Source organism: Gossypium hirsutum, chromosome D09, assembly GCF_007990345.1.
Source record: "Gossypium hirsutum isolate 1008001.06 chromosome D09, Gossypium_hirsutum_v2.1, whole genome shotgun sequence".
NCBI lineage: Eukaryota > Viridiplantae > Streptophyta > Magnoliopsida > Malvales > Malvaceae > Gossypium > Gossypium hirsutum.
The window spans coordinates 11,115,568-11,132,475 of record NC_053445.1 but is presented as its reverse complement, the minus strand read 5'-3'; the positions used below and the strand labels follow the sequence as shown (position 1 = coordinate 11,132,475).

The 16,908-nt window shown below is 30.2% G+C and overlaps 1 protein-coding gene across 1 annotated transcript; it reads right to left on the bottom strand.

Moving 5' to 3' along the window:
• Window positions 1-7,166: 7,166 nt before the first annotated feature.
• On the bottom strand, window positions 7,167-13,080 carry LOC107892206 (glycosyltransferase family 92 protein RCOM_0530710). The gene is made up of 8 exons (XM_016817222.2): window positions 12,723-13,080; window positions 11,002-12,618; window positions 8,575-8,872; window positions 8,407-8,468; window positions 8,215-8,330; window positions 8,082-8,131; window positions 7,899-7,973; window positions 7,167-7,810 (listed from the first exon to the last, which is right to left on the bottom strand). Exons 1-8 carry the CDS (start codon window positions 12,898-12,900, stop codon window positions 7,261-7,263), a joined length of 2,946 nt encoding a protein of 981 aa, XP_016672711.2. The 5' UTR covers window positions 12,901-13,080; the 3' UTR covers window positions 7,167-7,260.
• Window positions 13,081-16,908: the final 3,828 nt, after the last annotated feature.

Sequence of the window (16,908 nt, the reverse complement as noted above, 5' to 3'; positions counted from 1 at the left end):
TTGTAAATATTAGGTAATTAATATTTTTACTTTATTTATTTATATTTTTCAATTTGAGTTTTATATAATTTTTTAATATAAAATATTGCATGATAATTAATCTTTCACTTTATATGTTTTTTTTCTAATTTTATTTATACATATTGATTTAGAACATCCCATTTGTTGCTAGCCTTGTAAGGAGATTTTGTTGAGAATGAAAGACAATTTTAAGGAGGAGCAATTTCTTTAGAATGATTTTGATGAAAATATTATTTTTATTTTTATTAAATTAATTTATATAATAATAAATAAAGTTAAAATTTTATATCGAATTACTTTACATTTAAATTATTATGTTTCCATTAAAAAATATTATTATTTATTTATATAATAAGTAACTTTATATTTATATATAATATTTTTTGGCCACTTATATATAATATTTATAAATAATAAATTTATATAATAAAATCTAAAATATTTATATTAATTATTATTATGATCAATTTATTTATTATTAAGAAAATAATAAATAAAAATTAAATAGTGAAGAGTTTAATTTACCATCTACAACGAGTGCTTGCTATTTTTTTATGGTTCTATTCATTGAATGAATTAATGAATTTATCTTTTTAAAAAATTATATTACTTCATATTAAAAATAAAATTTTTAGCATTATATTTGAATTATGAAAACAATTTATTATTTCAATTATATATATTATTTATTATTTTGTGCTTTTTTATTATTTAAATCAATCAAAACTATTTTATACATTAAATATGATACAATTCAAATAATGGATTAAAATCTAATTAAAAATACATTAATTAAAAAGTTAATTAAATGCATGTAGCTTTAGATATTAGTTAAATAAAAAAATTAACTTAATTTATTAATTTCCTATACTTTTATAACTTAGCTTATTAATAGTTATTAAAGTAAAACAATTGTAAGAATTTTCGTTTATATTGAATAATAAAAATTAATTAAAAATAAATTTGATTATAGAAAGGCAAATTACACTTAGATGTCACTGAACTTCGATTAATTATTAATTTTTGCCACCGAATTTTTGAAACTTACAAAGATGTCATGATGTTATTTCATTATTACAAAAACATTACTTAACCGTTTACTGTCGTTATTTGATAACATGCATTTGACGTGACAAATTAAATATGCCATGTATTTGAAAAAGTTAATTTTTTAATATTAAAATGTTTTTATTTCTTTATTTATCTTTTTTTTCTTATTCTTTTCCTCTCTTTCCTTTTCTTCTTTTCTTCTTTTCATCTTATTTCTCTTCCCAACAAACCTTAGCAGCCACCAATTGATTCCACCACCACGGTGGCTTCCCCAGACATTGAACCCGTCGATGGATCTCCCAAGGCTATCCCTTGATTCCGATAAACCCAACCCTAACCCTTAATCTTATGATTGCAATTGCTCGACTCTTTTTAATTACAAAAGGAAAAGTTTACAAGAGAGAAAACTTCAAAAGAAAAGTAGTAGGTAATTTTCAAAATGTTATACAATTGAGCTTTCCTCCCTATTTATAGAGGAATTCTAAAAATTCTATACAATTGTATTTTAAATCCCGAACAGTGTTTCTGATAAGGACTCTGCTTTTTCATGGATGTGGTTGTTTCCACGTTTCATTTCTTTTTGCATGGCTCTGGTTGATTCCATGTGTCATGCTTGCATTTATGACTGTTGTTGTCACTGCTTGTGTTACAGCTGCTTTTGTCACCTTTTACATCATCATTGTTTTAATGATGATTAAGACTTAATTAAGACTTTTTGTCTTCTTCATTAATGGTTGCTTTCATCATGATGATTTCAACATTACCAAATTTTTGTTGGTATGTGAATCAGGTTGTCATCTTTGTTGACATCAACCTTCTTGTCTGTTGTCGAGATTCATTTCTTCAATCTCGTCCAAATGTAAAGAATCTGATGAAAGTCTTGGTGGTGAATTCCAAGTCTCCCATGTATATTTTATTTTTTCTGTGATATGAGATGGAAATTCTTCTATCTCCATTTCAATAATCTTGTTTAGCAGCTTCACCGTTTCTTCATTTCTTTCCTCTTGGATGTTTCCATTAGGAAATGCCAATATTCTTCTTCCATCCGTCCATAATTTATAAACTTCATCATGGAGAAGATAATAGGCTTGTGATAATAATTCTAATCCTATTTGGACTTGATAATTTTCAAATTTATTATAACATTCATCAATTGTTTTTGACAAATGTTCTTTATGTTCATTAACAGCAGATAATTGGGGTGTTCCAATCATCTTTTTAATAATCCAAATTTGATACGGTTGATAAAATTTTTCTTGTTCAGCTATACCAATTAGACTACTAATATCAATATGAAAATAGTAATAAAAATCATCATTGTTTATGATGTTTTGTAAAACAGACTTTACAATAGCTGGAAAATCTTTTAAAAGATGAAAAGAGAAATTTTGCACAACTATTTCTTTAGTAAAGCCCCATTCAATATTGGTTATATCAAATGGTTCATGATCAAGTCTATATTTTAGAGTAGGAAATTCATTATCTAAATAATCGTTAAAAACATATGCCTGTAGAAATATTCTGAAAAAGCTTTTTGAAATTGAATTTGCTGTCTGTAAATTACTGCATTTATTTTTGTGAATATTTCTACTGGTAATAATTTCCTAGCTTTATTATACATGCATATTCTAAATACCTTATTCATAATAGAATTGTTTTTTCCTTTATGAATAAAATATTGAATAATATCAAGAAGATTGTTTGTCTCCTTAATGTCAATAAATTCTAACTGGAATTCATCCCACTCTCTATATAAAATAGATTTTAATAATAAATCCTCAGTTTCATTTTCTTTAGTTGTTTTTTCAACTAAAAATAATGAAAATTTTGTAAGAGCTCTTCGGAAATTAGCCCTTTGATTTGAAATATGGGTTTTCCATATTTCGTTTATAAAATCATAGAGTTTTGGTGATAAACCAGGATTATAGAAATCTTTTATTTTTGAAAAATCTTTTTCTTCTTCAATTTGTTGTTGTTTCAACAAATTTTCTGAACTTTTGATGATTTCAGCAAAACTTGTTTGTGATACTGAATTCATATTTTGAGACATTGGTGATTGATACACCATGTTTGAAAAATTATTTCCAAGTGGTTGATTTACCATTGGATAAGACACATAATATCATTGGTTAGGATAGAATGGTATTTGTGCAGGTACAAATCCTTTTTTGGAGTTTGATTCTGCTTTCCCTTTGTTGGACTTTTTATGGATTGTAGTCCATTCACCTACTATTTCTTGTAGAGGTTTTTTACCTCTATCCATTATAAGGCCTACTCAAAAAATCAACAAGAAAATTTTCATCACTTTTTATATATATAACTTCAAAATTAAAAGTACATAAATCATTATACCACCTAATCCTTCTTGGTACAGTTTCTAAGCTATTATTAGTTAAAAACTATTTAACAGCTTGATTATCAGTTCTTATAATAAACTTCTCAGGAGCTAAATAAATAAGGAAGGTTTTTATTCCTTTTTTAATAGCTAAAAGTTCTTTTTCATAAATGATATAATTGACTTCATTTGGTTTAAATTTTCCTGAACAATATCCACATATAAGTTCTTCATTATTATTAGCTGTTTTAGCTTTTAAAATACATCTCCAATAGTTTTGTGATGCATCTGTTTCTAAAATTAGTTTATCTTCTTTTTTAGGTAAATAAACTTTTGGATTATAAGTAATTTCTGCTTTAACATTTTTTTATAATTTCTTCATCTTGTTTATTCCAACAGAAGCAAATATTCTTTTTTAATTTATCATATAATTTTCCTATTTTTTCAGCTAATTTTGGAAAAAAGTTTCTCCCATAATTGACTATTCCTAAAAATTGTTGAAGATGTTTTTTATCTTCTATTTTTTCAGGAAATTCTTTTATTTTTACAATAATATGATCTTGGAGTTGAAGACCATGAGAAGATAATTTTAATCCTAAAAATTCAATTTCTGTTTTTTCTAGCTCTATTTTTTTAGGGCTTAATATAATTCCATGTTTTAGGAATTCTTGAGAAATAACATTTAGATGTTTTCTATGTTCTTCAAGTGTTTTTGAAAAAACTAAGATATCATCTATATATACCACACAAAATTTTTTATACTTGTTAAAAATGGAATCCATCCATCTTTGAAAAACTTGTGGGGCATCACAAAGACCAAATGGCATTACCTTCCATTGATAATGACCATTAGGGGCACTAAAGGCGGTCAAGGGTTTTGACTCTTCAATTAGCATAATTTGCCAAAATCCTGATTTACAATCAAATTTACTAAAATATTTGGCTTGTTTAGCGTGGTTTATCAAAACTTCCTTTCTAGGAATAAAATATCCGTCAAAAATAGTATTTTGATTTAGTCTTTTATAATTAATAACCATCCTAGCTTTTCCTCTTTTAATTTCTGCATGATTTCGTACCATAAAAGTCGGACTCGAATGAGGACTATTAGTTTGTTCTATTAATCATTTTTCTAATAGCTCATTTATTTGAACTTCAAATTCATCTATATATTGTTTAGTATAAATCATAGGCTTAACCCTAATGATTTTATTAGGATTAATTAATTTTATTTCACAAAATTTAGGACTATTTTTTCATAATTTTAATGGTTCTTCACTAAAATTATTTTCAAGGATTTTAAACAACCAATGATTTGTTTCTAGTTGTTTAATTTGTTCCTTTTTTGTTGGTGTAAAATTATCATCACAGACAAACTTATGATTTTCTATAAGTGGTATTTCCACTGAGAAATTTTCTACAGATAAAATAACAAAATTTTTATCAATAGAAAAAGGTAAATGTTGATATATAAAATTATTACCAAGTAATATGTCTCCATGCATTTCAGGAAAACACAAAATCTTAGGTATTATAAATCTAACATTGTTTATGTAGATTGGTATATTTCTAGCCTTACATTGAATTATGGTTTCGTTACCATCAATTCCAATTGCTCTTATAGGATTATTCATAGGTTCCCATTTTTCTATAGGAATAGCATTTTTTCTGCAACTACTGGTTGTAGCTCCAGTATCTAATAAAGCATGTAGACTCTAAAAACGAAAACAACGTTTCATATCTGAGTAAGGGTATAAATAGTCTTGTTGATATGACTTCTTTTTATTTTGGTAAGTTATTTAGTAAGGTCAGTTCAGTTGAAGAAAAAGTAAATAATTTAAGTAATATAAAAGATTTAGACTTAAACCACGAGTCTAAAGAAAAATTAACTAGCGTTAATAATAAATTAGATCAGGTCTTAAATGATAATTATATCGAGTCCGATGTAGATTTAGGTCCTTTATACTATGGTAATGGTAAAGATCATATTTTAGTTTTATCTGAAGAAGAAAACACTTCTTCCGATGAGTCGACTTCTATGTTAAAAAATTACAAAAAACATAAAAAAAACGTAAAAAAGATGAAAAACAAAAAGAATATGATTTCTAATCCTATAAAACCCTTATAGAACATTGGAAAGAAAAATTTACTAATAGTAATGATCAACTAGAAAGAGTTGAATATTTAAAACTAATTGAAGAACTTTATGAAAAACATAAAGATCTATTTAGTATGTTTAATTATCATTATATGTTAAAATATGATGATAGTAGTAGTTCAAGTAATTCTGAAAAAACAAAATTATATAAGAAACAATTTGATGAAGAAAAAACTTCAACAGATCAGGATGAAGACATAAAAGTCTCAACTTATAATTCTGATAAGAAACCACTTCATCTGAAGAAGAAAATATAAATATCCCAGAACCTATGAATACTGAACCAACAGATCCATATAGAAAAAGGAAATTAGAGTCAGATATTCAAACAAATGACTATCTGATAAACTTTGACCAAAATACAATTAGTATTTTAACCAGTAAAATAGACAATTTAAATATTGATAATCTAAAATCTAAAAACTCAAGTAGACTAAATAGTAAAAATTTATTAAAGTATTACCATAGGCACAAAAAGAAAAGTTATTATAAACGAGAAAATAAATTTTCAAGATATACTAAGAGCCAGTTTTTTAAAAGAAAACCTTTTAAAAAACAAAAATATATTTTAGGTATTAAGTTAAGAAATATTGTCAAAAATTTTTCTAACAAAAGAAAAATGACTCGGATAAATATTAAAAATCTTGAACAACAGGATTTAAAAAATTATTATCAATTAGGATCAAAAACTGGTATTGAGGAAAATATATTTATATTAGAAAATTCTAAAAAATTAAAACCTATTATTCAACAAATGAAGATTTCTTATTATAATTTCGAACTCATATTAAAATTGAGTCCGCTACAAAAAAAAAATCACAATATATGTCTTCATAAGACAACAATATATATGATTCATAAAACAAATTTGGTGTCTAATAAGTTGAGCTGAATGTGAACGCTCTAGCATAGAAACAAAACCATGAGCATAGCCTATGCTCCATGAACATGGAGATGATTTTCATTTTCCCCTATTTCTCTTCATCAACATATATAGTTGCTCTCATAGTCAACAAACAATATCACACCAACGGCAAAAGCTTTGATGATGAAAAAAAATGGGGTTTTTTAGGGAAAGCCTTGGGAGATCTATCAATGGGTTTGATGTCCGGGGAAGTCACTGGTGGTGGTGGAATTGGTGGCTGCTAATTTTGTTGGGAAGGGAAATAGGATGAAAAGAAAAGAAGAAGAAAGGGGAAAGAGTAAAAAATTAAGGAAAAATAAAAAACAAAACAAATATTTCAATATTAAAAGTGTATTTTTTCAAACACATGGCACAATTAATGTGCCAGGTTAGACACACGTTACTAAACAGTTAAATGATATTTTTATAATAATGTGATAATGTTAGTGGCATCTTTGTAAACTTATAAAATTTGGTGGCAAAAATTAAAATTTAATCAAAGTTTCGTGATCTTAAAATAGTAAAACAAAATTCAAAATTTAATTTAAAAAGTGATAAGATTTTCTATAACCTGAATTCATCAAAATTGACATTAATCTTAAAATGCATAAGGAAAATTCGATGGTAGAAGAGGAGTATATATTTATATTTATATTAAAAAATATGTAGAGTAATGAAAATAGATATAAACTCAAGAAGAATTCAAATAATATGGATCATAACATTAGAAAAGAAGCACAAAGCTAAGTTGCATTGGAAGTGCAACAATGAAGAAAGGTTTTCAAAGGAATAATATTATACAGCGCGGCCTCTATTAATGGCTCTTGATGCCATAGCTCTCAAATTGGCTCTAGCTAAAGCAAGAGGGATCCTCGTTTGCTCATTACCTTCATGCCCACTGCTTCCTCTAAAAGCCTCCATGAATTCTTCTCTTTGCAGCCTGAAAGCTAATGCCGCATCTTCATCTTGACTTGGTGTCCCTCTCCTCCTACCGGTACGCACTAACCGCGAAAGATCATTGTCTCGTTGCAGCCTTGCTGATTCAGCATTGTTATCTTGGTTCGGGTCCCCTCGCCTTCTCGTCATGTTGGTATCCGTGTTTACTAGTCGCGAAAGATCCTCCCTCTGCAGCCTTGCCGCCAATGCTTGATTTTCAGCTCGAGTTCGAGTTCGAGTTCGAGTCGTTCGGGTGCTTCGAGTTCCGCTTTGTGGACTTTGACACTCAAAGGCTTCCTTGCTATTCAAGGCATTAGCAGCAACAGCCTTCCTTGTTTCAACCTCTTTGGGAAACAAAAGCTGTATTGTATTCCAAAGAACTGTGTTCACAGTGCAAGATCTTCCATTGCTGCAAATAACGGGAAAAGAAAGTTCATTACAATGATCTATACCATTAATGAGGAGCCTAAGGAGTGGCGACTGGAGCTGGTTTTTACCCTATTAGCTGCCGGCACTTTGGGCATCTTTTCCCACATTTATCTGCAGCTGATCTCAAACATTTCTTACAGAAACTACAATCAAAGAGAAAGGAGGTTTCAATTTCATTAAAATGACAAAATCAATATGAAAAACACAGATTTTGTCTGGTTTTGTTGTATTAAAACATTGGGTTTTTTTACCTATGTCCACAAGGAGTTGTGCTTGGTTCAAAACAGATATCCAAACAAATCTATGAAACCAAGCAAATAACATTGTTATTAATAGAAGATAAATGAAAGTTAACAAATATAGACAAAATCTAAAGATTCTTACTGCACATGAAAGCTCTTCTCTAAGTTTATCCATACAATGAAGAGCTGGCTCATTTGCCTTTGGATTCTTCTCATCCTCCACGACAATTCTTTGTTCCATTGAATTTTTCTCACTCTCTAGGCAACGTCAAATTTTATTCAAGTTCTTGTATTTTATAAATAAAAAGAAAAGAAAGGTTCCAAAAATAATCACCTTCTTTTGGAACCTCTTGTTCTTCATCGAGATTTAATGGAGTTCTCTGAGCCCTACGTTTCCTGAATTAAAAAAAAAAAGAATAAAAAACCCATGAACATATAAATAAATCAATAATCAAACAAATAAAGGAACAATGAAAAAAATTCTGGGATTTATTTAGTTTACCTTCTTGAACTGGTGCATGGCGGTGTGCTGAATATCGACTCAGAGCGTTTCTTTTGTTTAGATTGTTGGCGGTCTGGGGTGTCTTCGACGACGAGACTAGCTATGATGAGGGCTTCTTCGTCCCATCCAGCCATGGCTGCCACGGATTTGAATCTGGGACTAAACAAGTTATCGACATTTTGGCTAGTCTCAGCTTTGTTTGGCTGCTGGGAATCTTCTGGGGCTTGTTTCGCTTCTTCTCTCACCATTTTCTTTTTCTTGGGGAGGAAAAAAAGAAAACGAATGGAAATTCGCTTCCCTTACGGAGGTAATGATACTAATTCCTAACGGTCGAAGTTTTTGAATGTGGTTCCTGAGCTGTTGGCTTTTGCAACGGCTATAATTTTTAACCCCAAAAAATATAAAAAGTGGGTTAATTGTAAAGACATCCCTAAATCATGACTCAAATTTCAAATTAGCCCTATAATTTTAATATATTTTATTTGAATTTTTAAAGTATTTCTACTTTATCAATTAACTCAATAGCTGGAGAGTTAAATGCTCCTTCGAATTTACCATGACTTTTTTTTTTATTTGTGACATAAAGCATATTTAAATATAGAGAAAAGTATTCAAACCCTTCATGTTAATTAAAAAATTCACTTACCCCTAATGAGTAATAAGGTTTAATTATTAAATGAATTTTAAATAAAATGACAACTTTACTTTTTATTAATTATTAATTATTTTCAATTTTTATAAGTTTCAATTTAAATAATAAAAATATAATTATTTCAATTATTATTAAATTAAATTATAAATGAAATTATATTAAAATATATGCAATTTTTTTAAGTTACACAATACAAGTACAACAAATAAATTTGAATAATATAACTATAATTAATTATTATAAATATTGATAATAATATATTAAGACCTAGACCTTAAATCTATACAACACCCATATATAGCAGACATAAGCTGAAATAAATATAGACTCAAAACCCATACATAGTTTATACTTTATACAAAGTGAGACTCTAAAGTTGTCTAGAACAGGAAAGTAAGGCTTCATTAGTTGTAAGCTTTTTTTTTTTTTTAATGTTATCAATAATAATTAGATTTAATTTTCGTCTTCTCTCATACTTTTTTAAATAATTATTTAAGCAAATACATGTTAGCTATTTAATTTTAATTTAATTGTATTAACTTTGAGATTATTCTTTTACTTTTTATATTTTAATTAATTTATTTTTAATTCACACCTTCTAAATAGAAACTAATTAAATTTACATACAAACGATTTAATGAATTCATTTCAATCTTAATATATACTTGAATTAAATACAAATTCAAAATGTTTGATTTTAATTGAAATCAAATATATATATATGAAAAGTACAAATATATTTAATTTTATATCATTTTAATATATAATTAAATTTATTATTTAATTAAAATTCAAAAATAAACGAAATAGAAAATACATAAATAAATAACAACAAAGGTATAGTTATCTTTTTCATTTAAATTTTGCTTAATAAATATATCCAATGGTCAAGTAAGTGGATATTTTTTAAAGTTAAAACCATAGAGGTTAAGTGTCTTTTAAGAAATAAATTTCCCTTCTTTTTAGCAAAAAATATTTTTTTTATCAAATCATAAGGGCTTGGAAATGTATTTTCATCTAACCTTAAAAAAGTATAAATTGGAATTTTTCAAACTTTCAGGATAAGTGGTTTCAAGGATTTGAATACTTCTTTTGAGGGGTAAATTACATAACTTCGAAACTTTTTCTATATTGGGATATAAATATTTTTTATTTAAATTAGGTCTTGAATTTGAAATTTGTTCACATTTGGGGCTTGAATTTTATTTTCTAAAGTATTAAAAACTCTCAAGTTTAGCCACCAACGTGGGAACAATTGTCAAAATAAGACCTAATAAGAGAATAATTGCCAAGTTCAATAAATAACTTGACAAAAAAAATTTCAAACCCCAAAATAAGAATAATTATTTCATCCATGCCTCTATATAATAACAGTTGCCAAGTTTAAAACTTAACTTGGACAAAAAAAAATACAGAACCCATTATGAAAAAGTTTCCAAGTTCAAGCTCCAACTTAAACCATTTTGTTTAACACATTGACCTAAACTGAAATTTGATACGTACGGTTTGAAATATTACTATATCAAATCCAAACAATCATTTAAGTTCTAAATTGATAGTTAGATAAAAATAATAATTTAATTAATCGTATAGGATGTAACTAAAATCTTTTTTTAAAAACTCCTAACACCAATTTAAAATCTAGATCATAACATGAAATTAATGCTACAAAACTCTACCAAATAACAATTTGTTATGTACAGAAAATCAAATCCAATTTCTACAAAGATTATCATCATAATATGAAGGGTAAAAGAAGTCTATTACAGTAATCTATTCCTTCTCTTGCACTTTATTTGTATTTTCTTCTTCTACAAACCAAGTTCCTGCTTTTTTATTAGTTGTAGTCTGCCATGGCAAAAGAGAGTTTTTTGGGTTAGCAAAGTTTCGCAACACCCTATCTTTTAGCCCTGTGTCGGTGACCTCACAAAACCGACTCGACCAATCAACTGGTTCGACGGCTCTAGTCCCTAATCCAGGGGCTCGGTCCTTGGACCTTACGTTTTGCTCATCTTTCCAATCAGCCACGTACGTAGCCACTCTCCTATAGAACTTCTGTTTGAACACTTCCCATACTTGGTATTTGTAGTGGTTTACAACCATCATTCTTCTATCAACATCTATGAATCTAAAATCATCTCTCAAATGGAAATGATGTACAATATTGATTAATGTGGAATTCAATGCTTCTGGCTTCACTATACTCTTGTGCCTCTCCGGCACCACGAGCCGACACGTGTATCCGACCATCACGCCTTGTTTCGGTATCTGTTTGAGCCCTGACGGTCCAAAACTGTAACATGAGACACGAAGTTCACCAATTGAAATGTGTCCGAAACTAGTTATGGTTGAGGTTAAATTTGAGATCACATCATGTAAGAATAAGCCCGTAGGCAAGTGCAAAAACTCGTCTACATCGATGAACCCGATCCATTCACAAGAACCCTTGGCTCTCAAGGCGCAATGAGAGAAACCTCCTTCTTGGGTCTTGATCCATGGCCAAATGTGCCTCGAGATGTTGTAACCGGCGTTGAATAACGATTCGATGACTTGATCAGTGTCGTCGTCACTGTTGTTATCGTAAATGTACCAACGTTGTACCCCGATTAGGGCATGGTAGATGACCCATTCCTTCAAAAACCTCGCTTGGTTACGTGCCATGGTGCAAATGCAGGTTTCGTGTGGTTTTCGGGTGGGTAACGGGTCACGACCAGAATCCGACAAGAAACCCAATCGAGCTATGGAAGGTAATGTTCCTCCACCCTTGATCCTAACTGAAACCTTAACAGAGCTATTGACTTTTTTTTGACTATTCAAAACAATTAAAGGCGTTCTGCACCGTACGATCTCTTGAGCTATTGATAAAACCTCTGATCTCAACACAAGTTTTAGCCTGCTAAAATCTTCGCCGTACACGCACTCAAATCTTGATGCGTTGGAGACTCTTTCTGGCCGTAGATTAAGACCCTTGACAAAAACGACCGTCGTATTATCATTATCGACCAAAGCTTCGTACGCAAGCGAGTCCCAGTAGTGAGTGGGACCAGCTGGAAAGACCCCATTTGACTTTGAACCAACCGTTATAAGCAGTCCACGTGGGCCACTAGGACATCGTACGATCTGCTCACCTAGCTGCTCCGTATCAACACGAGCCGGCGACTGCTTAAGCCGCGGCACGGGTGAGGTGTTATGAACCGAGAGGTACACGCAGTCAAGTTCCTCTTTGGTAAATAAACGAGCCGACCGAGGGTATTTTAGGAAAAGTATAACTTGATCGGGGAGCAAAACGGTTTCACGAACCGAGAGTATCTGAGTTACCGGATGTTCGCCAGACACGATGGCGTTTGCGGTTGGAGTTTTGCGTGCGAACTTCAACACAGGCTCGAATCTTTCTGTTTTTTTTTTAAAATACATAATTCAAAAAATAATAAAAAAAAGTAAGCTACTGATGAATAAAAAAACCAAAAGAAATAGCTAAAGAAATAGACAAAATTACCTCCAAAAAGAAAGCGAAAGTTAGAGTAGGAGAAGCCATTGAAAAGAACGAAAGTGGAGACGATGAAAGCAGCGAACCAGAAAAATTTGCCCCAGGAATTGATGTAGTTCCGACTACGGAACCTCATTGATTTCCGTCCCTTTGGAAACCAATTGAGAACAACCAAAAACTTTCTCATTCATCTGAGTCGTTTTGGCTCGATTATCGCAGGTTTTTTAAATCCAAATATTATTTTTGTTCGTTTGGATTTTCTTTCGAGTACTCGAAAACTGAAAAGAAAATTTAGGGGAAAATAAAAGAAATTAAAAAGAGAGAAAATTTAGGTGCTGCTATCAAAATCATGCTTTGATGTTTCGACCGTTCGTGTCGGTTTATATTCGGTCGTTACTTTTTCCTCCGTTTCCTCGGTGATGATCCTCTGTGTTTAGAGGTTCATCTTGTTTTTTCACCTCTTTGGCTGTTCTCCAATAAGATTATGCCACGCCATCATTACCTGATGATGAAAAGGGTTTTTTATTTACTACTTTTAATCGTGGCCTTGTTGCTTTGGGGATTAATTGTTGTTTTCAGTAACTTAGGAAGAATCCAAACAGGTAAATTATTTCATTTAGAATATTAACCTTTAAAGGATTGAGATTTTTCTTATTCACGGTAATGTTGTAACTTTTAATGGAATTAAATATAAGTATTTTTTTAGCTTTGATTTTATCACTCTATTAAATAAAATTTAAATATATTATATTAATATATAAAACATTTTCTTGCTGAAAATATTTGATTTAGCTCCATGAATTTAGAACGTATTATAAAATGAAATGAATTCAAATAAGTATAGTCAATACCTATTTTTTTAAAATAAATAATTTTTGTTCTCTTATCACTTAATTATTATTTTTATATAATTTCATATCACTTTTGAGTTAATTTGAAGAAGAAGAAGACAAATTTATTTTAATTATTTTAAGGATAATTTATTGATTTGGGTAAACAAGTTTGAGAAATGTGTAGAGAAACGAAGATACTGAATTTAAGGCATATGGGTGGAAACTGGAAAGGAATAACTGTCAACGATGAACTGGTACACTGAATGAGGAAAGACTTCATCTAGCCGCTAAGAAACAGCCACGTGGACGTATTCGGAAAGCTTAGATATGCATAATGTAGCAAATTAGCTACCTTTCGTGTTGATTATGCAAACTCAAATGCCTCCATGATTGAAGGGACCACTATTCTCAAAGTGAGACCTATGATCTCAGAACTTGCCACATCACCCATGAGTTAAGGTTGAAAATCAATCCTCTTAAAAAGTAGGAAAAGGGAGGAATGGAATTTTTCCTTTCCTTTTCAAAAGAAATATATATTTATTTATTTACTTCGTTGAATTTAATTTTTAGTTTTTATTTTTTGATACTATGTCTAAAATTATTTATAGCCCCTCTCAAATTTTTAAATAAAAGATAATGGGTTTCAGTATACTCAAATTACCCGTATGTTATTATTTCAATTTCTTGAGTGGTCTAAGGATTTAAAGGATTGAGATTGAGAAATGCATGTTAAATGTACTTATAATGGTGTTCAATTTTCGAAAGCATAATTTTCAAAAAATTGGTTAAGAGACGATATTCAAATAAAAATTCTATTTTCTTTTTGCTTGAAACTTTGGCACAGATTTAAACTACAACCTTCTCATAAAGATTCAATGAAAAGAAAAAAAAATATAAAAAGAATTATTTTTGTTTTTTAACAGTTTGGGAAATGGAAACTCAACTACCTTTCAGCTCTCCTCGAAAATGATATTCGTTTTTTAAAACTTTTTAAAAAATTAAAAAAATAAAAAAGTTAAAAACGAAATGATTTATAACTTTAACAATTAAAAAAAACTAAATTGTTTCAAAATACCAACTAAATTACAACTCAATCTACTTTTCAAAATGATTAAACTTTAACATCCAATTTTTTTTTTCATATTTCATTTTAAATACTGCCTACTAAATTGGTCACATATTAAATTTTAATAGTAAAAGAATTTCAACATAGAACTCTTACTTTTTAAATTTATTATGTATAAAAGATTGAGAAAATTTAGTACAAAAATTCATTGAAGTAGTTTTAAAATATATTTTTATAAAATTTAATTAATTAAAATAAACAAATTCAAAATTTAAAAAATTAAGCTAAAAAATGGGATTTTTTACATATAAAATACTAAAAAAAATTAAATACTTAAATGGTATGTCAATACTATTATTTGCCAAAATGGTATATTTGCAACAGTATAAAGGGGTGGAGGGAGAGAGATGGGTGGTACCTATTTTTTTCTGACACAATGATTGACACGTCATTACAAAATGATGTGTTTTTTTAAAAAATATATATTTTTTAAGGATGGAAGGAGAGAGATGGGCGATACCAATATTAAAAAAAATAGAAATATGGTTTAATAAAATGATAAATTTAATTTAAAAAAGTAATAATAAAATAATGTGTTGGGTGTTGGTAATTAATGGGGACTTGAATGCCATCGGGACTTTTGTGCACGGGGGTGGAGGGCTAACCATCGGTGACACCAGTGCTGGTGGAGGGCTGACTGTAGGCAGCATCACCAGTTGAGTGACCATTTGGTCACGGGGACCTAAGCCCAAATAAGATGTGCCTTTTTTTTAATTTATGCATTCAAGTCCTAATGGTGGTCCATACATCGTGTCAACGGTGTGGGCTATTTGTCGGATGAACGTATTATGCCATACTTGGAGGCATCTGGATTTGAATCAGCAGCATTGGTCCGCATGTTTGATTTGAAGTAAGACTTGATTTCCGCGTTGGTCGAGCGGTGGCGCCTAGAGACCTACACTTTTCATTTGCCGTGTAGGGAATGCATCATCACCTTGGAAGATGTTACATTGCAATTAAGGCTCCCCATCGATGGTTTTGTAGTCATGGGTTTTAGTACATTGTCCGATCTGAAAACCCTTTGTTATGACTTAATAGGGCTCTCGCTTAATAATTGTGAGGATAAATTAACGACTTTCAGATTTTCATGGCTGAAGGAGAATTTTGAGTATTTACACATAAATGGAGTACTTCTCCGGGTATCAGGAGGTCATATATGCTTCCCATTTACCGACAGATGAATGAGACACACGTCAAGGCCTGGGTAATTTGACCATATTGAGTTAACATCCTCTACCAGGTTGGTGGTCATTTGACCATATCGAGTCCAGTCATCGAAACTTTAAGCCCATTGCCACAGCTCCATGGTACCCAACCACTCTCGGAAAGAAGTATTCGTTTCACCTTGCATGTCACCCTCAAGTCTGGTCACCTTTTGCCTAAAAAGGTGTGGCTCTAGCTCGTACGTTATGTATGTAATAAGAAAATACAAGTTACAATATGAAAAATTAATTTGTTGAATCATTAAAAACATTTAGAATATATGTTGAAACTAAATTTTACACATTTTCACAACTTGTCTCCACCAGTTTGCATTCTTGCTGTCTCAGTAGAAATTAGACACAATATGTCGGATGCAGTAAATGGATCTCCATAGAACACCGGTACACCTAATTGCGACAATTATTCCCTTCCCTTTATTGGATATAATGCAAATATTATCCTCCCTAACAACATATGTTCGCAAGTTCATCAGGAAGAATTCTCATGATTCCATGTTCTCCTTGTCCACGATGGCAAATGCTATTAAGAGCAAGTTCTGGTTCCCATCTTAAGCAACTGCAACAAGTAAGATCTACGTATATTTTTCGTATAGGTAGGTCCCATCAACCTACACAATCAACTTGCAGTGGGAAATGCTCGCACGCATGGATCGAACGTCCAGAACATCCGTTGGAAAACTGTTCTTCCCAATTGTAGTTGGTCGTCCGGGCCGTAATAAGGTCGTGCCTACAACTCAAAGACAGTCCGTGGCATGTACTCACGCATAGTAGCTATCCACCCCTGTAGAGTTGTAACACCCCTTACCTGAGACTGTTGCCTGAGTCAAGGATGAGGCGTTATCTAACTTAACTTACTAGTTCAGAGCATAAAAATTTGCTTTTAGAATTAATTTCACTATTCACAACAAAACTGTCCACCTGCATGACTGTCACTAATTTAATTATAACTCAAGTTACGAAACTCAAAATTTAAATCCGTAAATTTTTCCTAAAACTAGACTCATTTATCTTCT